This window comes from Melospiza georgiana, chromosome Z (genome assembly GCF_028018845.1).
Source record: "Melospiza georgiana isolate bMelGeo1 chromosome Z, bMelGeo1.pri, whole genome shotgun sequence".
Lineage (NCBI taxonomy): Eukaryota > Metazoa > Chordata > Aves > Passeriformes > Passerellidae > Melospiza > Melospiza georgiana.
The window spans coordinates 3,944,887-3,964,885 of record NC_080465.1 but is presented as its reverse complement, the minus strand read 5'-3'; the positions used below and the strand labels follow the sequence as shown (position 1 = coordinate 3,964,885).

General features: G+C 44.0%; 1 protein-coding gene across 1 annotated transcript in view; it reads left to right on the top strand.

Moving 5' to 3' along the window:
* Positions 1 to 13,784, top strand: part of MEGF10 (multiple EGF like domains 10) — an 87,547-nt gene extending 73,763 nt beyond the window's left edge. The window contains exons 17-25 of the mRNA XM_058044335.1: positions 501 to 629; positions 1,701 to 1,829; positions 3,706 to 3,834; positions 4,378 to 4,614; positions 5,560 to 5,687; positions 5,850 to 5,973; positions 7,846 to 7,890; positions 9,340 to 9,546; positions 10,437 to 13,784. Coding sequence (XP_057900318.1) covers positions 501 to 629; positions 1,701 to 1,829; positions 3,706 to 3,834; positions 4,378 to 4,614; positions 5,560 to 5,687; positions 5,850 to 5,973; positions 7,846 to 7,890; positions 9,340 to 9,546; positions 10,437 to 10,600 — 1,292 coding nt within the window. The 3' untranslated portion in view covers positions 10,601 to 13,784. The remainder of the gene's footprint in view (positions 1 to 500; positions 630 to 1,700; positions 1,830 to 3,705; positions 3,835 to 4,377; positions 4,615 to 5,559; positions 5,688 to 5,849; positions 5,974 to 7,845; positions 7,891 to 9,339; positions 9,547 to 10,436) is intronic.
* Positions 13,785 to 19,999: the final 6,215 nt, after the last annotated feature.

Genomic DNA, 19,999 nt, shown 5'->3' with positions numbered 1-19,999 from the left:
TACAGACCTGATTATCTTCACCACATTTAGGCAAATACATGAAATTTAACAGCGGAAGTACAAGAAGCAGGCTCAGTGTAGGATCTAAATCTCTAGGCTATATATGAGTTTCCACCTTCTCTGTTTTCCTTCAGTTATTGAGGTTTAAAAGCTGTGTCACCTTGACTGTTTGCAGAGTAAAAAATGAGTGAAGAAAGTAAACCTAATGGCTTTCTCTGTGAGAAAGCTCCTGTGAATGCCCTATTTACTGAGTATAGAGTATGCATTTTTCACCTATTTAATATTTTTAAGCACTTTTTACCTGGAGTAAAACGATGCCTTAGCTGAAATAAATGAATAAATCTATGGCTGTTTGCTCAGAGCAGAGCGGCCCAAAGCATGAACTCGGGAGAAGAGCAGCGAACAAAGCAGTGCTCGTGTGTGAATGGAAGCAGCTCTATTCATGTGCATCAAGGAACCTTTGTCATCTGAGGTTAATTAATTGCTCTGGGTTGTTGCAGCCTGCCCACCTTCCCACTGGGGACCAAACTGCATCCACACGTGCAACTGCCACAATGGAGCTTTCTGCAGTGCCTACGATGGGGAGTGCAAGTGCACCCCGGGCTGGACTGGCCTCTACTGCACACAGAGTAAGTGAATTTTGTGCTCGTCCTTAGTCTGAACATCAGTGACACAGTTACCCTCCAGAGCAGCTTGAACCTGGAATCCAAGTTCTGATACAGAAGCTGTTTCTATTTAGAATCTTGAAAGATTATTTCACATCATAATTTCTTCTGGAATTTTCTTCATGTAATAATACATTAGTTCTGATTATTTTTTTTTTCCCTAAGAGCTTTTTAAAGTAAAATAGTATGCAGTGACTGGGGGTAGGTATGTGTCATTCATTAAGTGCAAACTAAGAGTTCATACAAAGTTTAAGAAATAAACATTTGTTAGAAATAAATATGAGTAAAGCTGACTTCTTATCTTTTTTGCTTTACAAACTTTCAGTTTGGTTTACCTTCAGTTCAGGTTGCCATCACTGACTGTGATCCTGGCTACAGCCCCTGCATTTAACCTCTAGAAAAATTGGACTGCTGACTGTATTTTGCATTCAGTGTTCAAATACATGTTTTTCATAAAATCAGAACTTTGCTGTTTCAAATGAGTAATGTCATAGTGGCAGGAAATAACAGATACATTACAGGACCATATGGATGCAGTTCTGGGAGACATTCACTATGCTGGTTCAGCTGTCAGCTCTCAGGGGTTTTTTGCTTCCTGCTGGTGAATAATGATCTCTTTGCAGTGGTGTGTCTTCCTCATACTGAAATGGTTTCTTTGTAAGTAGCTCAGGTGCAATGTGTTGTTGTTTTGGCTTTTTTAATGCTTCAGTACAAACCACGAAGGAAATCTGGCCAGAGTCACTGACTGATGGGCAGACTCCCAAGGTGTCCTCAAATCTCTTTGGAAGCCCATTTCTTCAAGGAGCTGTCTTTTCAGAACCTCTGCTGCCAGCACCATTTCCCAAATTCATTTTTGCCTGATGTGTGTTTTACACCACTCCACACCAGGAAGGTTTTGGTCCCTTGGGCTTGCAGAACTCTCCATTTCAGGAGCTGCAGGAGCAACCCTCGGCAGCACACCAAACCAGAATATTTGCCTTCACTCCCAGAACAGCTGTTTCACCCCTCTCCCCCTTCCCTCTGCTTGTGTTCCAGGGTGTCCCCTGGGCTTTTTTGGGAAGGACTGTGCCTTGATCTGCCAGTGCCAGAACGGAGCCGACTGCGACCACATCAGCGGGCAGTGCACGTGCCGCACGGGCTTCATGGGCCGGCACTGCGAGCACAGTGAGCACACCCTTCCCTCCTTCCCTCCTTCCCTCTGCCTTGGGACACAGCCTCTGGCCTCCAGGGCCACGTCCCATGGACACACAGCTGGCCACAGGCTTTTCCAAACAGTTTAAGACCCCACAGAATTAAGCTGTCTGTCACAATTGTGGTTTCTGTTCCTCTGCGCTGTGTTTTAGTCGCTTTGGGCGTGACGCTAAAGGAACACCCAGTTACTCCATCGTGTAAAAGCAGCAAAATTAATCCAAGGGATTGTCACTAGAATCCTGTGAAAGTAATGAAATGTATCCATTAGTACAAACCACAGTAACAGCTCATAGTTGGAAAACTGGAGATAAGAACTAACACATCAGTGCTGGCGGATGAAATGAACCTTTGCAGTGTGGGTTTACAGCACAGCTGGTTTGTTTTGTTTTCATGTTTTCACACACACGTGTGCTGCTCTCCTCAGGAAGATTAGGGATAACACCACTGACATCACTGGTGGTGTAATGTTGTGCAACATTAAAAGAATAATCAGGCTCGTGAGCACAGCACTGTTTGTCCAACCTTTGCTGACTTTACGGGACTCTGCTTCCAAATTTGTTCATTCAAATGACATCTGTGTTTCTCCTCAAAACATCACTAATGTTCAGGAGAAGGTAACTTTTTAAGATAGTCTCTTGATGTCAAAACATCTCTTTGAATAATTTGGCAAATCTGTTACAGATTTTGTATTTTATCCTTCAAGTTGATAATAATGATTTAGCAGGGTTTAGCATGTTTTGGTGTTCATACTAATTCAGATCTTGAAATGCAAAAATATATTGTGACATGATGGGTTTTGGCCACCCATTTACCTCAGTATTTATAATCTTGTTTTATTGAGTGTAATCAAGAGAAGGAGGAGGTACATAAACATGAATTTTTTCACTTGAGCTGGGATTTGTCAAGGCTGCAAGACTCTTCTTTGGCACGCTTTGTGTTATTTTTTAAATTATTCCAAATTAGGAATGCACAAAAGATGAGTTAGATTCTTTTAAAAATACAAAAGGAAATAAATATAAGTGCAGAACTCTCAAGAAATTTCAGAAAAAGTGAAGAAAGACTACATTTGCTAAAACCATCAGAACTGCTGTAATGTGCCAGGCCACACAGTACCAAGTGGTGGCAGTATAAAAGAAATTATTTTTTTCAGTATAGGGTAATTCTCTACCAGGATACCTACATGAGGTAGGAGACACTTTGATCAGTAATTAAGTATTACATTCAAGTAATTCAAATAATTAAGTACAACTTCCCCAGTTACCTTATTCTCCATAATTTAGCATTTTTCTCCTGTTGGTAGTTTCTCAGTGTATACATTGCAGTATCAGAGCATGCAATGGGCAGTAGCTGTATTTCTCTGTAAACGTGTGGTGCATTTTGGACTCACTGTTAGGGTCCTTTCCTTTTGCTGTTTTACACCAGCACACCTGTCACACCACAGAACACCATCCAGGTGTCTGGCTCCACCTGTATGACAATGAGATTTTTCAGGCACTGGGATCTGAGTCTTCTGGCTCTTTATTCACACCTTGCCCATTTCTTCACTGCCTTCTAATTTCTAAGAATTTATCTTTTTTTGCCTTTTTTTTTTCCCCCCTTGTTTCCTTGCTGCACTGCCTCGGTGGCATTGCAGGTGAAGCATGAACACCCATCCGAGCACAGCTTCTCTCCCTCCTGCCCCCCGAGGAGGATGCTCCTCGTGGGAGCATCTCCAGGAGAGATCTGATGCTGGTGACACATTGCCACCTGCTGCCCAGGGACAGGAGCGTGTGGGGCTGGGCTCCTGTGCTGCTGCAGACCTGGAACTCCGAACTTTAATGAGGTTTTTGTTGCTTTTTGTCGTGTGCAGAGTGTCCCCAGGGCACCTACGGGTACGGATGCCGCCAGATCTGCGACTGCCTCAACAACTCCACCTGTGACCACATCACAGGCACCTGCTACTGCAGCCCAGGCTGGAAAGGGGCCAGGTGTGATCAAGGTAAGCCCAGACATAATCACATTTATTGGCATCTTTTCACACGGAAACTGGCCTCAGCTAGTGAACGCCATCTCTGTGTCGTTCATTAAATAAATCTGACAGGTGGAGTTTTTTGTGTAGCCCATTCTGCAGTGTTAATTCATGTAACTTTTTGAAGCTTCAAATTAGATGAGAGATAATTAAAACTGTAGCAAATTAAGTGGAGTGTGGATTTGCATGAAATTGCAAGGCAGTGCTTCTCAAAGGTGCTGATGGAGCATGGGCTTTACCTGCCCTGTTCTTTTGCCCAAAGAACGTTGTTACTTTTTCAAATTCATGAAAACATCTCTTTTCTGAGTGAAAATTCTGAGTGTTTTTCTTTTCTGTGAAGATTCTAAGTTTGAAGATTCTAAGATTCCTTAAATTTAGGATTGGTTCCTGACAGAGTTCTACTCTGGCCTTACTGAATACAGTTATATTTAGAAGTGAAATTTCGTCTCCCGCTCCCGACACGTGGCCCCTCTGGGTTCATGGCATTTACTTTCATTGCTTCCTCTGTTCCAGCTGGTGTAATTATAGTGGGGAACCTGAACAGCCTGAGCCGTACCAGCACTGCCCTCCCTGCTGACTCCTACCAGATAGGAGCCATAGCTGGCATCATCATCCTTGTCCTGGTGGTGCTCTTCCTGCTGGTGCTGTTCATCATTTACAGGCAGAAGCAGAAAGGGAAGGAGACACACATGCCCACTGTCACCTACACCCCTGCCATGAGGGTCATCAATGCAGACTACACCATTTCAGGTATGGCGTGTTTAGAATGCTTTTCTCTTTTCCCCCCTCCACCTCTTGTCTTTGTGCTCAGATCTGCCCCTAACAGGGCTTGAATTCACATATTTCTGCTTTTTGAGACCATGAAGGTGGCACGCCCTGGAAAAATGTCTTAACTCTAAAGAAAAGTGACCGTTTACTTCGCCTTCCTGTGCAACATTTTACACCCTCAAAATTTTTTTCTGCATTAAACATGGACATTTCTATCCTCTGAGCCTGCTTTTATACATATATATACAGTTGGAATGTGGCAAAATCTGGTTTCTACAAGGGACTTTAAATTCAATGCCAAGAGCTTGAATAGAGGAAGAGCGTAGAAAATCAGGATTTCATGCTATCTGTAGCAAGATTCTGCAGAGAAACAGACAGCAAAAGGTTTGAAACTGACTAAGGGAAGGAGCAGTGGAACAAACAAGAGTTTTTGACCTACTGTAGTGCCTGTGAGTTGGGATTCAGTGGGTGCATGAAACCTGAGGCCATTGTGCCTTCTCAACACCGCTGTCAAGGAAAGCTGAAGAAGGCAGCAGGAAGACTAATCTGAGTTAAGGAAAAGCAAATAGCAAAGGTCCTGGTGTTCTTGGAGCACCAGAAAATATTGATGCAGACTTGATGGTACAAGTGACTACAATGATGGCTAGAAAAGAAAAACAGAGCAAGGATCCACAGCAGAGAGAGGGGTTGAGTTAGCAGGCTACACTAGAGTGCTCCTTGCTAAAAGTGAGGACATGACTTGTCACTCACTGCCCTGCTTCTCTCATTTCTTGGAATGAATAAAAAATACTTAGGTTTGTGTTTGTTGGGGTTTTTTTAGGAATCTCTAGGTCAGATTAGAAAATCAGTGCAGCACTCTCTCTCAAAAATTTAACTTAAGGAAGAAATTCTGTGTTTTTGTTCATTTTCCTTTCTTTTTATTTCCAGAAACCATCCCCCATACCAATGGTGGAAATGTCAACAGCCACTACTTCTCCAACCCCAGTTACCACACTCTGACCCAGTGCTCCAGCCCACCTCATGTCACCAACATGGAGAGACTGACCTTGGCAAAGGTAAAGCAGGAAAACGTGGAAACTTCTGGCAGTCTTTGGTTTATTTTACATCGTTCCCTAATCTCTCCTATTTGGCTTGTTTTTGCTCTTCCTGATCACCACCTGGAAATTCAGCATCTCCCCTTCAGTTTCAGTTTTATTGCCTCTCTTTCTTTGGAACAGGCAAAAACCAGCCAGCTGTTTGTGAACCTGAAAAACATGGAGCCTGGAAAACGAAGTGCTGTCATGGACTACACGGGAACCCTGCCAGCAGACTGGAAACACGGCGGCTACCTCAATGAGCTTGGTAAAAATAAAAATTAAAAAAAAAAGAAAGGAGGAGAATGGGAATGTTATTCACTGGATGTGGGATGCATCCCTTAAGGCAGGAAGAGATTAACAAGTGACCCCTTGTGAAGAATGGTGGAACAGTTTTTGATGCCCAGTGCAGACATGGCATGTACAATATCTCATTTTTATTAAAAGATTTGCTTATTCACTAGTTTCATGGAACAATGGGAGTCTGCTTGGACAAAATTACAAATTCCTATCAAATAAATGAAAGGTTGCATATATTATTTTTTTAAAATCACCACAAGATGCAATCAATGGTTTAAAAAGTATTTTTGCATAACCTGAGCCACTACAGATGTAAATAGTAGATCTTCCCAGCCATGCCTCCTGTTTGCTAAAAGAGCATTGTCTTTAAGGAGAGAAATTCCCAAGAAATGGTGAGAGTTGCTGTATCCTGCTTGTCACCCTTTTCCACTCTCATGCATTCCAAAAAGGCTGGACTGCACTGCCCAGTGAAAGCCTTAAAGAGGACTTTCAATGGCAATATAATTCAGAAAATTTAATTACTTTCATTTCTGGTACTTATATATATCAGACCCTGGGATTCAGAACAACAGTATGCAGCACTGGTTTTGGTTTGTTTTTCCCTGCTCTTCCCCAACCTTGGTCAAACCACAGTTCAGGAGTTCAGGCTCAGATCTGTTGTGTTTGGTTTGGGATTTGGTTTTGGTTTTTTGTTGGTTTTTTTTTTTTTTTCAGGAAAGGATTTCAGCCATAATGCTCAACATTCAGCTTTATATTTTCTTAGAGCATTTGAACTTGCACTAAATGCTCCTGAGAGACACTTGCTGTGGTTAACCCAAGGCAGGGGCCCATCTTGAGCAAGAGGGAGGTTCCAGAGGACTGGATGAATGCTGATATTGTGTCTGTTTGCTAGAAAATAAAATAGAATTACTTGGGTAACTCGAGGCTGGTGACCTGAGCAGTAAATTTGTGAAAACAACAGCACAGCTGACATGAGATCTAGTAAATAAAGATGGGGTAGGAATAAAATTAATTATGTGCAGGTCTCCTTAAAATAATACCACTTAACTCTTGAAAACTACTAATTTTGTTTAGATAGTGCATGGATAAAACCATTTTAGGTTTTTATAATGCTTCTAGCATAGTACCACAATACAGCCTAATTAAAAATGAGCTCTCCACAATATCAGTGAAAGCTATTTGAATAGATCAGTAACCAGGAAAGTGCCAGGTCTCTGCAGACAGCAGTTGTGCTCTGCTGTTTACTTTTATTGAGGGAAATCAGTGAGTAACAGGCAATTGCAGAGCTGTAGGTTCAGGTGCAAGGTGTTCAGGCCACTGGGGCTGGGACAGGCTGACCCGGATTTGGGAGTGATTGCATTTGGAAGCAGAGAAATAAGAACTGGAGCAAGCTCTGCGTGCCCTGAGATTTTCAGGTCAAGGTGGGATGCCTTTCTGGTAGGTAGGGTTTATCCAGATCAAAAAAAAAAAAAACAAAAAAAAGAAAAAACAAACAAACAAAAAAAAAAACATCAAGCAAAAAAAGCTTTAGTCCAACAGCATTTAATGGGATTGTTCAAGAGTGAGTAACTGGTGTTATGTGAGTTCAAACTTGAGATAATGTAATGGTTCCTCATGACCCACCTCCCCTGTTCCTGTTGGAAAATGTGGAAGCAAATGGTACAAGTGTTTCTGTGCCCCCATCCTGGGCAGTTCCACAGCCCTTGTGAGAGAATTATTCAGCTAGGGCAGAAATGAGTCCCAAGGCAATTCCTAAACATTTACAAGCTGATGTCTAATCACTTATGTTTTCTTTGGTTTTAAAACTACCCTTTTTTTTTTTGTATCATTTTCTCCTCAGGTGCTTTTGGACTTGATAGGGGATATGTGGGGAAGTCCCTGAAAGGTGAGGTTGTTTTCTGATGTATTTAGATGAAACTACATAGACATGCCTTTTATTCTTCCAAATTCCCTTTGGTTTATAGGTGAAGAAAATATAAAAAATCATTCTGGAACTAAATTTTTCCTAGGCACTGAATCAATGCATGATTGGTTTCTTTGCTGGTGTGGGTTATCTTTTTTTGAAGGGAGGTTGTTGGATTTTTATTTTTCTTTAAACCAGCAAAACCACAAACCCAAGCCATTTTAAGTCCCCTGTGTGTCGCATAGACCAAATGGTTTCTGTCATTCTTGGGTCACAACAGAGCTCAATTCTAGACTGCAAAACACATGCTGCCTCTGGTGAAAGGATTTAAAAGGCAATTCCAACTGCAGCTTGCCTTGGTCTGCATGACCACAAACCCTCACCACATCTACTGCAGGCCCCTGGAAAGGATATCAGCATTAAAAGCTTCCAAAATTCAGGGTAGTAGTGATCTGGTATTTTGATGTTCTGAATTATCCAGTTTTCTCACAAGACTTTCCATTGTACCACCCTAGTCTGGCACTTAGGAATGTGGTTAAGTGATGGATTTGGCAGTGTTACATAAACGGTTGGACTCAATGATCTGAAAGGTCTTTTACAACCTAAACAATTCTACACTTCTGTGATTACAGAAAGCCCAGTTCAAATGAGTCACAAAATCATGAGCAGCCATCCATTGACAGGTCCACCAGCTCAGTGTCATGTCGGATATGGAGTCAGCAATGAGCTAAGAAGTGTCATGTTAAATAACATATCACAAACCAACACAGAGAACAAAGTAACACAAACACCACAAAATCACTTCCCACCACCAGCAAATACATCTCTGAAATTATTCAGTTATTCATCCTTCAGTCTAATCCTGACGTCACAAGCCACCTGTTGTTTCCTTGCCAGTTTTCCTGTATGTGCCTTACAGAAACTTAGAAGAAGCTGGTTATTCTTTTTGTGTACTCAGATACTCAACCTTTGCATCACCCAAGCCATCCCTAGATATCAATCATGCCATTTGCTGTTCACCCAGAGACTGCTCTTGGGAACAGTCTCAGATTTTAAGTGTCCTGACTTCAGCACCTAGAGGGGCAGGAAGTGTTCTGAAGTGCTTGTTAAAAATTGATTCTTCAGCCTATCCCCTATAATTGTCCCTGTATAATGCTAGGCACTATTTAAACCAGAACTGAAGATGCTTGGATTTTGCAACAGTAATTTACTGGTGGCAAGATGAAGTCCATTGAAGAGCATAGCAGCTGAGATGCTTTCATGGATTGTTGCAAATAATTTTGAGGTGTTACAACTGGTTTGCATTTAAATATTCACTTCTGAGTGACTTTTTAGAACTCAACATGAAACAAAACCCTTATTTTTTTTTTTGGTAGCCACGTCCATAGCACGCAGCACGCTCGAGACAGTAACATGCTTCTCTTTTTGCAGACCTGGTGAAGAACTCGGAGTACAACCTAAGTAACTGCTCACTGAGCAGCTCTGAGAACCCCTATGCTACCATCAAAGACCCACCAGCTCTGGTGCCAAAGAGTTCAGAATGTGGCTACGTGGAAATGAAGTCCCCGGCGCGCCGCGACTCCCCCTACGCCGAGATCGCCGGCTCTGCCACGGCCAGCAAGAACGTGTACGAAGTTGGTAGGTACAACATCCACCTCTGGGAGCTGGGGGGCAGCAAAAAAGAGCACAGGGCTTTTTAATCTTTGCTTCAGTTTCATCAAAACATATGGAAACCACCGGGAAAACAAAATTACGCGTTCCGATTCCATGTTCTGCCCAAAAGCTGTAATGAAAGTGTTTTTACTGATTTAGTATAATTCACACAAACAGGGTTTGAAGTACCTTCAGATCTGTTCTGTCACCTACAGGTACCTCTGAATTGCCCTGGTGTGAAAGCTTTCCTTTAACCAACAGCATAAGAAAAGTTTAGCATTTGATTGCAATGTAATTCAGGTCTAGGTTAGACTGAAGTTATCCATGGGAGGGTAGAAGTTCTGTTTCCTTCTCTTGATGAGAATAAAATGGCATCTTCGCCCTCAAACGTAGTATTCCACTAATAGGCCGTACCCAGTTGCCATATTTCTTTAGTTACAGAGATCTTTGGGGTCCTGTGGAGTGGTACTATCCTGATCATCCCTGGGCTGTAATAAATTGTGTCCAGGGTCACGGGATGTGTTTTCCTTTTCTGCATGCAATTAGAGAGCACTGAAATCCATCAACAGACCCATTCTGCTTTTAAGGACTGTTACAAAGTCTTGACTGAAACCCTCAAATTCAAGTTGTTCTTTTGTTTGGTTTTTTTAAATTTGTTGAAATTGGAGACACATAAAAAGAGATGCTGTCTTGTCTGTCAGTAAAGACACTCATGGCAGGGCCTTGCTGCAAGTGTGAAGCAAAAACACCAACCTGTGTTTCTACAGCTGCATTTCAGGACTCAGCAGGATCAGGAATCTTCCTGCTGAAGCAGAAACTGAAATAAAGCATGACTGTTTTCCCTGGATTTGAGTGCATGCTGTCTCTCCTCACAGAGCCCACGGTGAGCATTGTCCAAGGCGCGTTCGGCAGCGGCGGCGGTCGCCTTGGCCAGGATCCCTACGACCTCCCAAAAAACAGCCACATTCCCTGCCACTACGACCTGCTCCCCGTGAGAGAGAGCCCCACGCCCTCCACAGAGGGGCTCAGCAGCAAATGACCCCGCAGGGAGCTGATGCTGCAGCCCTGGGACTCGCGAGGGGCAGAGCGGCGCGGCCGCGCTCCCTCCGCTCTCGTTTACCATCGCTCTGAGCTCCTGACCTGTCCTGCAGATAATTGCTGTACCTTGAGCAGAATCTCAGCACGAGGTCTGTATTGTGTATACAAGTGACAGATGGACAAATGCCACATTCTGGGGATCCTGATTCTTCTTCTTGTTTTGTTTTTTTTTTTTTTCATGGCAGTAAATTTTATAGAAACAGGTATGCAACACATTTATACTGTAATATACTGGCTTAAAAAAAATAGTAGTTTGCAGATTAGTATTGATAACATCACATTTTAGCAACTTCAAATATAGGCTTCATGTCTGTCATGTTCCTGAGTAGTAATACTCCCAGGACAGTGCAATTTACCAAATACCACTTTGTACAGGTGATCTGATTCACCAGTTACTCACTCGTAGAAGGAAAACTGCCTTGCCAAATTTTACCTTCCATTCTTATCTTTAGTCAAGACATATTACAAGAAACAAGATCTGATGGGGATAAGGAAGCACAGTGTTGCAGTTGTTTGGGAAATCCACCATCAGGCTTTGCTGTCTCCATTGCAGGTGGTGGATGTACTTGGCTTGAATAGTTCTGGAGATAAATGATTGCATACATCAATATTTACATGATGCTTCAAGATCTCTTAGTACTGTAGACCCAGCACCAGTCTTCAACAAGTATTTTGCTCCAGTTCAGCTTCATACGTTGCAGTTCTGACCACTGTTTCTGCCACACACAAACTAATAATCCAAAACATATCAGTTATTACTTCAAAAAAGATGTAAATTGAATCAGTTTATTTTTGTCACCACGGACTGATTACGTAAGGAGTGGACAAAGGTGATGACTTCTGTAAATCTTAACTGCAAGGAAGGGTTTACATTTTATAAAAAGGTAGTAATAATTACTGTAATATAGGATAAAGATAGTCAAGTGTTCTGACTTTTTTTTTTCTTCAAAATAACTAAGCAAACTCTGTGCATACTTGCTAAAAAGGCACCTTTTCTTTTTTTATAGTTGACGTAGGGAAACACATGCTTAAGCTGGTCTTTTGCATTGCTAATAATGTGACACATGTACCCCCCCTCACCTTCATTAACTTCTCTCTCCATTTTTACGCTGTGTGTCTGTGTTTTTAGTGAGCTAGCTTGTAACTGAAAAAATATTCTAGTGTGTGTGTGTGTGTCCATTTCTTTTGCATTTTTGCCAACTGGCCTTTTGTTTGTCCGGTTCAAGGGACCTCTGGGCAGAGCGAGAGTATCCAAGTAAGAATTCACAGTGATGTCAATCAGGGTGATTAAAAAACACCTAACAGTTCAGACTGATTCATTAATTCGGGGGAAGAAAATGAAGGTGTTTTGTTGAGAATGACAACAAAAACACAGAAATAAAGTAAAAACCAATTCCTCCTTAAAATTTAGCTTATTCTGTTGATCATGTGGCTGGAGATCATCTTCCCAAAACAGCCCCTTTTTCCCAAAAGAGGCTTTCAATCCTTCCAAAATAATCTCTTACGAGCTGCACGATTTGGTGGAAATCAAATTCACCAAGGGATCCATCCATTGGACAGAATTTTCCCCCAACGCATCAACCTGAAGATTACATGGTTGTTATAGATGAGATATCCTCTCTCAGTGAAAAGTTATTTTTAGGAAGCTAAGAGCGAGGTGCCAGCATTTAACGTGACCTGGCAGTGCCTCTGCAGCACCTGGTCCTGAGGGTTGCTGTGTCACTGATGGATGGGGAGAAGGATCCTGGCTATTCTGCAGTTCCCTGGGCATTTCTGGTACATCCTTGGAATAAAGAATTCCATTACCTTTGGATTTGGAAAGTACAGGTATTAGCTAGGAGATTTCTAAGGCTCCTTGCCATTTAATCCCTGTCTAAGATGAAGTATTGATTGGGTTTGTATGCATCTAGATAAAATGTAGAGCTACTGATATATACATTTTTTTTTTTTTGTATTGTGTGAAACAGACTTTAAAATAAAACCTTTCTTCTCTAAAGCCATGAATAGAAAATGCTGCATTTAACAATTGGGAGTTCACAAAAACTTCTTGCTCTTTTCGAAGACCACTAGGTAAATTATCTTCATCACATAAACAATTCTTTTAACATGGAAAAGAGAAGAGCTGAATAAATGTCGGGATGTTTTTTAAATTTAGCCAGCACTCAGAGAATGGGCTTCACTTCACCACAGACAGGAATGGGATGGGATGCCTTGCCTCTATGTGTTCACACTGCAATAGGGACAAAATGTGGCATTGAAAATGGAGGTGGCTCTCCCCTAGCAACATGTCACCATTTCAATAAAAAGCTGCACCAAGTTAATAAATAGCTGATTTAAGTAGTGAATATAAACTTTAGGCTTTAAATACTGTAGGCATTATTAATTCAGGCCACTTAGAAGCATAACAAACCCCACAGCTTTCTGCTACGTCCAAGATTTTAATCACAACACACTGTTACACATAAAATCTGTCCTTATCTTGATCTACCCAGAGAACTTCCATTAACTTTAAATGGAGATGCACATGCAGATTACAGGAAGAAAGATTTCATTGTGCTCACACTCTCTGCTGAGACAATCTGCAAGTTCATACTGAAGTGCAGTTAGGATAAAATCAAAAGCAAGGAATGTGTTACTCTAAATATATTGGATTTTCAAGTACACTAACAACAATTTTTTATCCAATATGTGTCCAAATCGTAATTCTTACACCGAAGCTCCAAAGTCCAGACTGAAGATCACAGAGCTAGTTTTGACAAAAAATGCTTCATATTAAAGATTGTATATACGGTATCTGAAATCACTGAAAGCAAATGAGTGTATGTAGAGAAAACCTTGTCATTTGATACTCTCATCGTAGTGCTAGAGCACTGAACATAACTTTGCAGTTTTTTAGCCCACAAGACTTCACTTTGATATGATTGAACTGTATTATATTTTTAAAGAAAACCTATCAAGTATGCCTGGCTTTTTTTTTTCTTAGTTGTAACAAAAAAAAAGTGTTTTGTTGTGAAAACATATATATATTTTCCAAAGATGACTGATGTTCATCATTCTCCCTTTCACTACCATATATTTCACTTCACATCCCTGTAGGTTAATACAATAAAGTTTCTAATGAAAGATAAGAAGTGCTTTGTTTTTTGGTTTTTTTTTTTACTTTGTTTTTCATTTGCCTACAGGAGACCTTGAAATAGCACAGGCAATGTACGAAATGTCATTTTTGCTCTCACGGTTGCTCTCAGCTGGCAGCTGGGTACCATGTGGGTACCAGGGAGGAACAGAGGAAATGAAACTCCGTGGATTGAAATAAGAACAGTTTAATAACTGGAAGAAAATAAAGTAAATTAGTAGTACTGATTGTAGTACAAACCCAGAAAAATTCATCATAGATGTCTAATGTTTCAGATTTAAAAAGCTACAATCCAATATTGTAAAAGTACAGTTCTACTTTCCAGGCCTTTCTGTGCAAATCTCAGAAATGTCCTTCACTGCTGTTGAAATGGGGCTCAGTCTTAATCCTAAGTAATTAACTTGTTTTACATTCAAATGGCCACCTTATTAATGAAAAAGTTACAAAGACTGATCCTGTTTAACTACATAGGGCAAATGATCATTGGTCATAAAGTAGTACTCTCCATAAAGAGTCTGCATGATTCCACATAAGGAAAAAAAGGGTTGGGACATTCACGGAATCAATCAGGTTGGGAAAGACCTTGGAGATCATCAAGTCCCAAGCTGCGACCTAACACCACCTTATCAACTAAATTATCCTAAATTGAGGGCCCCAGAGCTGACACAGCACTCGAGGTGTGCCCTCCCCAGGGCCAGTACAGGGGCAGAATCCTCTGGACATGCTCCAGCATCCCAAGGTTCTTCCCAAGCCGAGGGCCCAGAGCTGGGCCCAGCACTCGAGGTGTGCCCTCCCCAGGGCCAGTACAGGGGCACAGTGCCCTCCCTGCTCCTGCTGGCCACACCATTCCTGGTCCAGGCCAGGAGCCCTTGGCCTCCTTGGCCACCAGGGCACACTGCTGGCTCATGTCCAGCCTGCTGTCCCTCAGTGCCCCCAGGTCCCTTTGTGCCTGGGCACTGTCCAGCCACACCATCCCCAGCCCGGAGCACTGCAGGGGTTATTGGGCCCAAAATGCAGGACTGGGCCCTTGGAGTTACTAAACTTCATCTCATGGACTGTGCCCATCCCTCCAACTGTTCCAGGCCTCCCTGCAGAGCCCTGCTACCCTCCAGCAGATGGACACAGCTCCCAGCTCAGAGTCTCTGCAGATTTACTGATGAAAGCCTCAATGCCCTCACCCGCGGGGTCAGTGCAAACACTGACCAGAGCTGGCCCAGCCCAGAGCCCTGAGGGACAGCCCTGGTGCCTGGCCCCAGCTGGGTGCAGCACCATCCCCACCACCCTCTGGGCCATCCAGCACAGAGTGCTCCTGTCCCGGCCCTGGCTGCAGCTTTTCCAGGAGGGAGCTGTGGGACACAGTGCCAAAGGCCTTGCTGGAGCCTGGACAGACACATCCACAGCCTTTCCTGCACCCACCAGCAGGGTCACCTGCTCATGGAAGGAGACCAGCTTGGTCAGACATGACCCAACCCTCCTGAACCCCTGCTGGCTGGGCTTCATCCCTCAGCAATCCTGTGGGTGCCCTGTGATGGCCAACACGCCACAGAAAAAACACACTACAACACTGTTCCTCAAAACCCATGGGAATGCAGCTTAGAGGAACTGCTCCACGGCACTGATCACGAGGCATCGAGGGGAGAGGCGAAGATGAGGGCGGGATATTTTGTGTATGTTCCAAAAAAATTATTCTCTGAAGGCTCTAGGGACAAAAGACACTGAGCAAAGGGGTACATGAACTTACATATGGGGCACATCTCAGAGGGAGGGTACAATTCTTAACCAATAGGGGAAGGGATGGGGAGGAGAAACAGGCAGGGTTTACAATCCTTAAGCCAATGGGGAGTCACAGGAGAAGGGAATGAGGTCAAATAAACAAATGGAGCCTCAAGGATTAGGGGGTTTCCAAAGGGGTGGTCCCAAGCAGGGGGTTGGCACAAGGAGGGACTGACAGGGAACATTTGGGAGCAGAGGGCAGGGTCTGGACAAGATTGACAGTTGAGGAGGAGGATGCAACTTAGGAATGAACTAACAATATAGGATGAAAGGAACAAGCCATTTAAGAAAAAATACACTGCAACAGGGAGCGTGCAGGGCGCCACAGAGGTTCTTTTAGTAGTTAGATTGTAAAGGTTTACCCCCACCAAGTCCCAGAAATCTGTTGTAAAGATGTTAGTTCCTGTGGTGTTGGGGAAATTACGAAAAATCTGGAGAGGGAAAGGAGAATGCAGGCCTAGTGGACCCCATTCCCTTGCCACACCACTAAGGAGTTGTGTAAAGCCCAAAAAGATGTTTTCTCAGGAGAGTGAATACTTCGGGGGCTCCTGAGGGCGACGTTACCAGCATCAGAGATCACCCCAGCCAACTTAATTATTTTCACACCTGCTCTCCCCTACAGAGTTCCTAATGTGGGAAGCAGCATGGAAAAAAGAACTGAGGGGAATTCTCCCATGATTATGGGACAACCCTTGCACAGCCTCTGATGTCAATGGTGATGACATCTCCATAGATCATCTTTGTGGGGAGGAGGAACGGGAAGATGGTGCCAAGCAGGCACTGGCAATTCCTATGGAGGTACTGAGGGAAAATGCCAAACAGAGAAAGTTTTAATCACCTTGTGACCCAAGGCACCAGTTTGTAGCCACACCAAAATTACATAAACACCAACCGAATCTTTTCTAACCTTTGTTGAGAAACTCTGCAGAGCAATTGAGTTGCAGGTGCAGAGTGAGGATGCATGGCTGAACACCCTCAAGAAATTGGCACTAGCCAATGATAATGCAAAATGCAAAGCTGCAATCTCCTGAGTCTGCCCCTGGATCCTGCTCTGACTCTGCAGCACGTGTCAGAAGTGTGTGCTTGTGAAGCCACTGCCCTGGAGGAACATGACAAGAAGATTCGGCCGCCTTGGAGGATCACTGCTGTCAACTCTGCTGCTGGTTCAGCTCCAACACCAGCCGCACATCAGCCTTGCATCCCAAAACCTTCCAGGAAACCCACAGACCCAGACAAGCCGTGCCACCTGTGTGGGAACAAGGGACGCTGGATGCCTGACTGCCCACTGAGGCAACAATTTTTAGACCTTAAAAGGGGGCAGAAGGTTTCAGTGGAGGCCCAACAAAAAAACTAACTGAAGAGCACAGTCCCTCCCTGCACCATGACAAAAATGAGGTGGGCTTGTTCACTTCACAGGGGGAGAGTAGTGGAGAAAATGTTAAGAAGTAGAGCCTACCTGTGACCACAACTTCACCTGACTTTGTGGAGGGACAGAATGTAAGAAAATAAAGATAGTGCAGAAGGTAGTCTCACACCTGAGGAGTTGCAGCTGTACTAAACACCAAAGATTAGGAACAGGCCTGCTCTTAATAGGTCACAGCTGTGTCCAATAAGAAGACGAGTGCTACAAAAGAGTGGGTTAGCTGGGTGAGGAGAGAGTTGGAGTTTGTCAGCTGTGCTGTGCAGGAGTCAGTGCTGTGAGGAGCTGTCCATGAGAAATCACCGTGAAGGTATGGGACTTTTGCAATAAGATGACAACAGGACTTGTCTCGCCTTACACCTACTAAACAAAGACCCATTTTGTGCACTCTAATTTTGAACCTTTCCAGTTGCAACTGACAGAGCCGCTTCATTTGCAGAATTCCGACTTCCACTTCGTGTCAGTGTGCCCAGAGTCTCAAGGTACTTGGAACAGGATCTGATATAGGTACATTGTCATCGGAGATGCAAAATACACACCTCTAGAAATCAACATTGTTCGGGGTCTCCTGACATCAGACCCAGAATAATTCTCTCTTGGGCTGTACTGGATCCACCCCCGCACCTACCTCCCAAAAAGCCAGATAATAGCACAGGCCATACCAGTGCCTGAGCTGATGTGGGATCCAGAGCAAACCCATCTGCTCCAATGAAACATTCATCACACTGTCTCATGGGCTCAGGTGCTGGGAAGGGAGAAGCCCTGTATTATGTGCAGAATGCAGAAGGGTGGGGGACATACATACCTAGATGGACTTTCACGCTCAGGTGCAGATGTGATGATCGTTTGCTCTCGGGAGTGGCCGTCACACTGGGAGCAGCAAAACGTGGCTGGTCACGTGCAAGGTACAGGGGGCATTCAACTGGCTAGGCAATCAAAAAGCACCGTACAAATTGAGGGACTGGATGGGCAATTGGCATCAATATGTCCATTTGTTTCAGATTATGCAGAATCCTTGTGGGGGAAAGACCTCATGGCCCAGTGAGGGGCCAGAATTGACCTAAGACCAGCCCCCCAGGTTTGTGTGGCAGCGGCCACTGAAGAGCGCTCTACCCAAAAACTGAATTGGAAGATTGATATACCAGTATGGGTAGAATAGTGGCCGCTCCATAAACAAAAATTAAAGGCACCTGAGGAGTTCACAGAGGAGCAGCTGCGCAAAGGAAACATCATGGAGACCATGAGTCCATGGAACTCCCCTGTCTTTGTGATCAAAAAACCAAAGAAAGACAAGTGGTGGCTCCTCCATGACCTCTACCAAATTAACAACATAATAAAAGATATGGGCTCTCTCCAACCAGGGATGCTGTTGCCCATGATGCTCCCCCAAAATTATCTGTTATCGATATCAAAGACTGTTTCTTCCAAATTCCCCTACACTCTGACGACGTCTCACGATTCGCCTTCTCAGTTCCTGCCATCAACCGAGAAGCCCCAAGGAAGAGGTACCACTGGAAAGTCCTCCCATGAGGGATGAAGAACAGTCCAGTGATTTGCCAGTGGTACGTCTCCTCATTGCTGTCCCCTGTCCATGCAATCACAGAAGATGTCATCATTTTACACTACATGGATGACATCTTGGAGCGTGCTCCGAATGACGACCTACTTAATCATGTGCCTGACCTCACAATCAATGTGTTGGTTGTTGCAGGGTACGAGCTTCAAGAAGAGAAGATACAATGGATGCCACCCTGGAAGTACCTAGGCTTTGAAATCCGAAAGCAGACCACTGTTCAAACCAAAAATAACATCAAGACCCTGGTGGACATCCATGAACAGTGTGGGTCTTTGAACTGGGTAAGGCCTTGGCTATGCAGTCCCGCTGGCGACCTAGCCCCCCCTTTCAATTTATTGGAAGGGAGAGAGGAGTTCTCCCTCCCAGGACACTTACCCAGGAAGCAAGGAGCCGGGAAGCACTGGAGAATGTCCAGGAACCCATCTCTGCCCAGCAGGCCTTCCGGCATCAGCCAGGCCTGCCCTTCAAACTCACTGTACTGGGGAAACTGCCACTCCTCCATGGGGCAATTTTTCAATGGGACATAACATCCAAGGCCAAGGGCCAGAGGGATCCACTCTTAATCACAGAGTGGGTTTTCCTCAGCCACCATCGGTCCGAAAGGCTGACACAGCCACAAGAGCTGGTGGCAGAATTGATCCACAAAGCAAGATCACAGAACAGGGAACTAGCAGGGTGTGCCCTTGACTGCATCCATATGCCTCTTCAATTAGAGTTGAGCCAACTAACCAAGGCAATGGTGGAATATTTGCTTCAGGAGAACGAAGCCCTACAGTTTGCGTTGGACAGCTACACCGGTCAAATTTCCCTTCATTGGCCGGCCCACAAATTCTTTGATTTGGATGTTCGGTTTTCGCTATCTCTAAAAGGCATTCAAAGTACAACATCTCTAATGACATTGCCAATTTTTACAGACGTGTCCAGAGCATCCCACAAGTCAGTAATGACTTGGAAGGATCCTCAAACTCAGCGGTGGGAGGCAGACATTGCCAAGGTGGAAGGAGCACCTCAAGTAGCTGAGTTGGCTGCTGTCATCAGGGCCTTTGAGAGGTTCTCTGAACCATTCAATTTGGTAATAGATTTGGCTTATGCAGCCACTGTAGTATCCCGAGCAGAAAATGCAGTACTGCAGCAGGTTTCCAACACGCCTGTTTTCCAGTTGCTCTCAAAACTAGTAACCCTAGTCTCCCACTGAGAGCAACCATTTCTATGTGCTACATGTCAGGTCACACACAGACCTGGTGGGACTCATTGCGGAGGGCAATTGCTGAGCCAATGCCCTTGCTGCCCCTGTCGAGATGGCCTCGCTCTCCAATGTGTTCCGGCAAGCAAAGATCAGCCACCAGCTCTTTCATCAGAATGCACCTGGCCTGGTTCGGCAGTTCCACCTAACCCGAGAGCAGGCCAAGGTGATTGTAGCCACACACCCCTTGTGCCA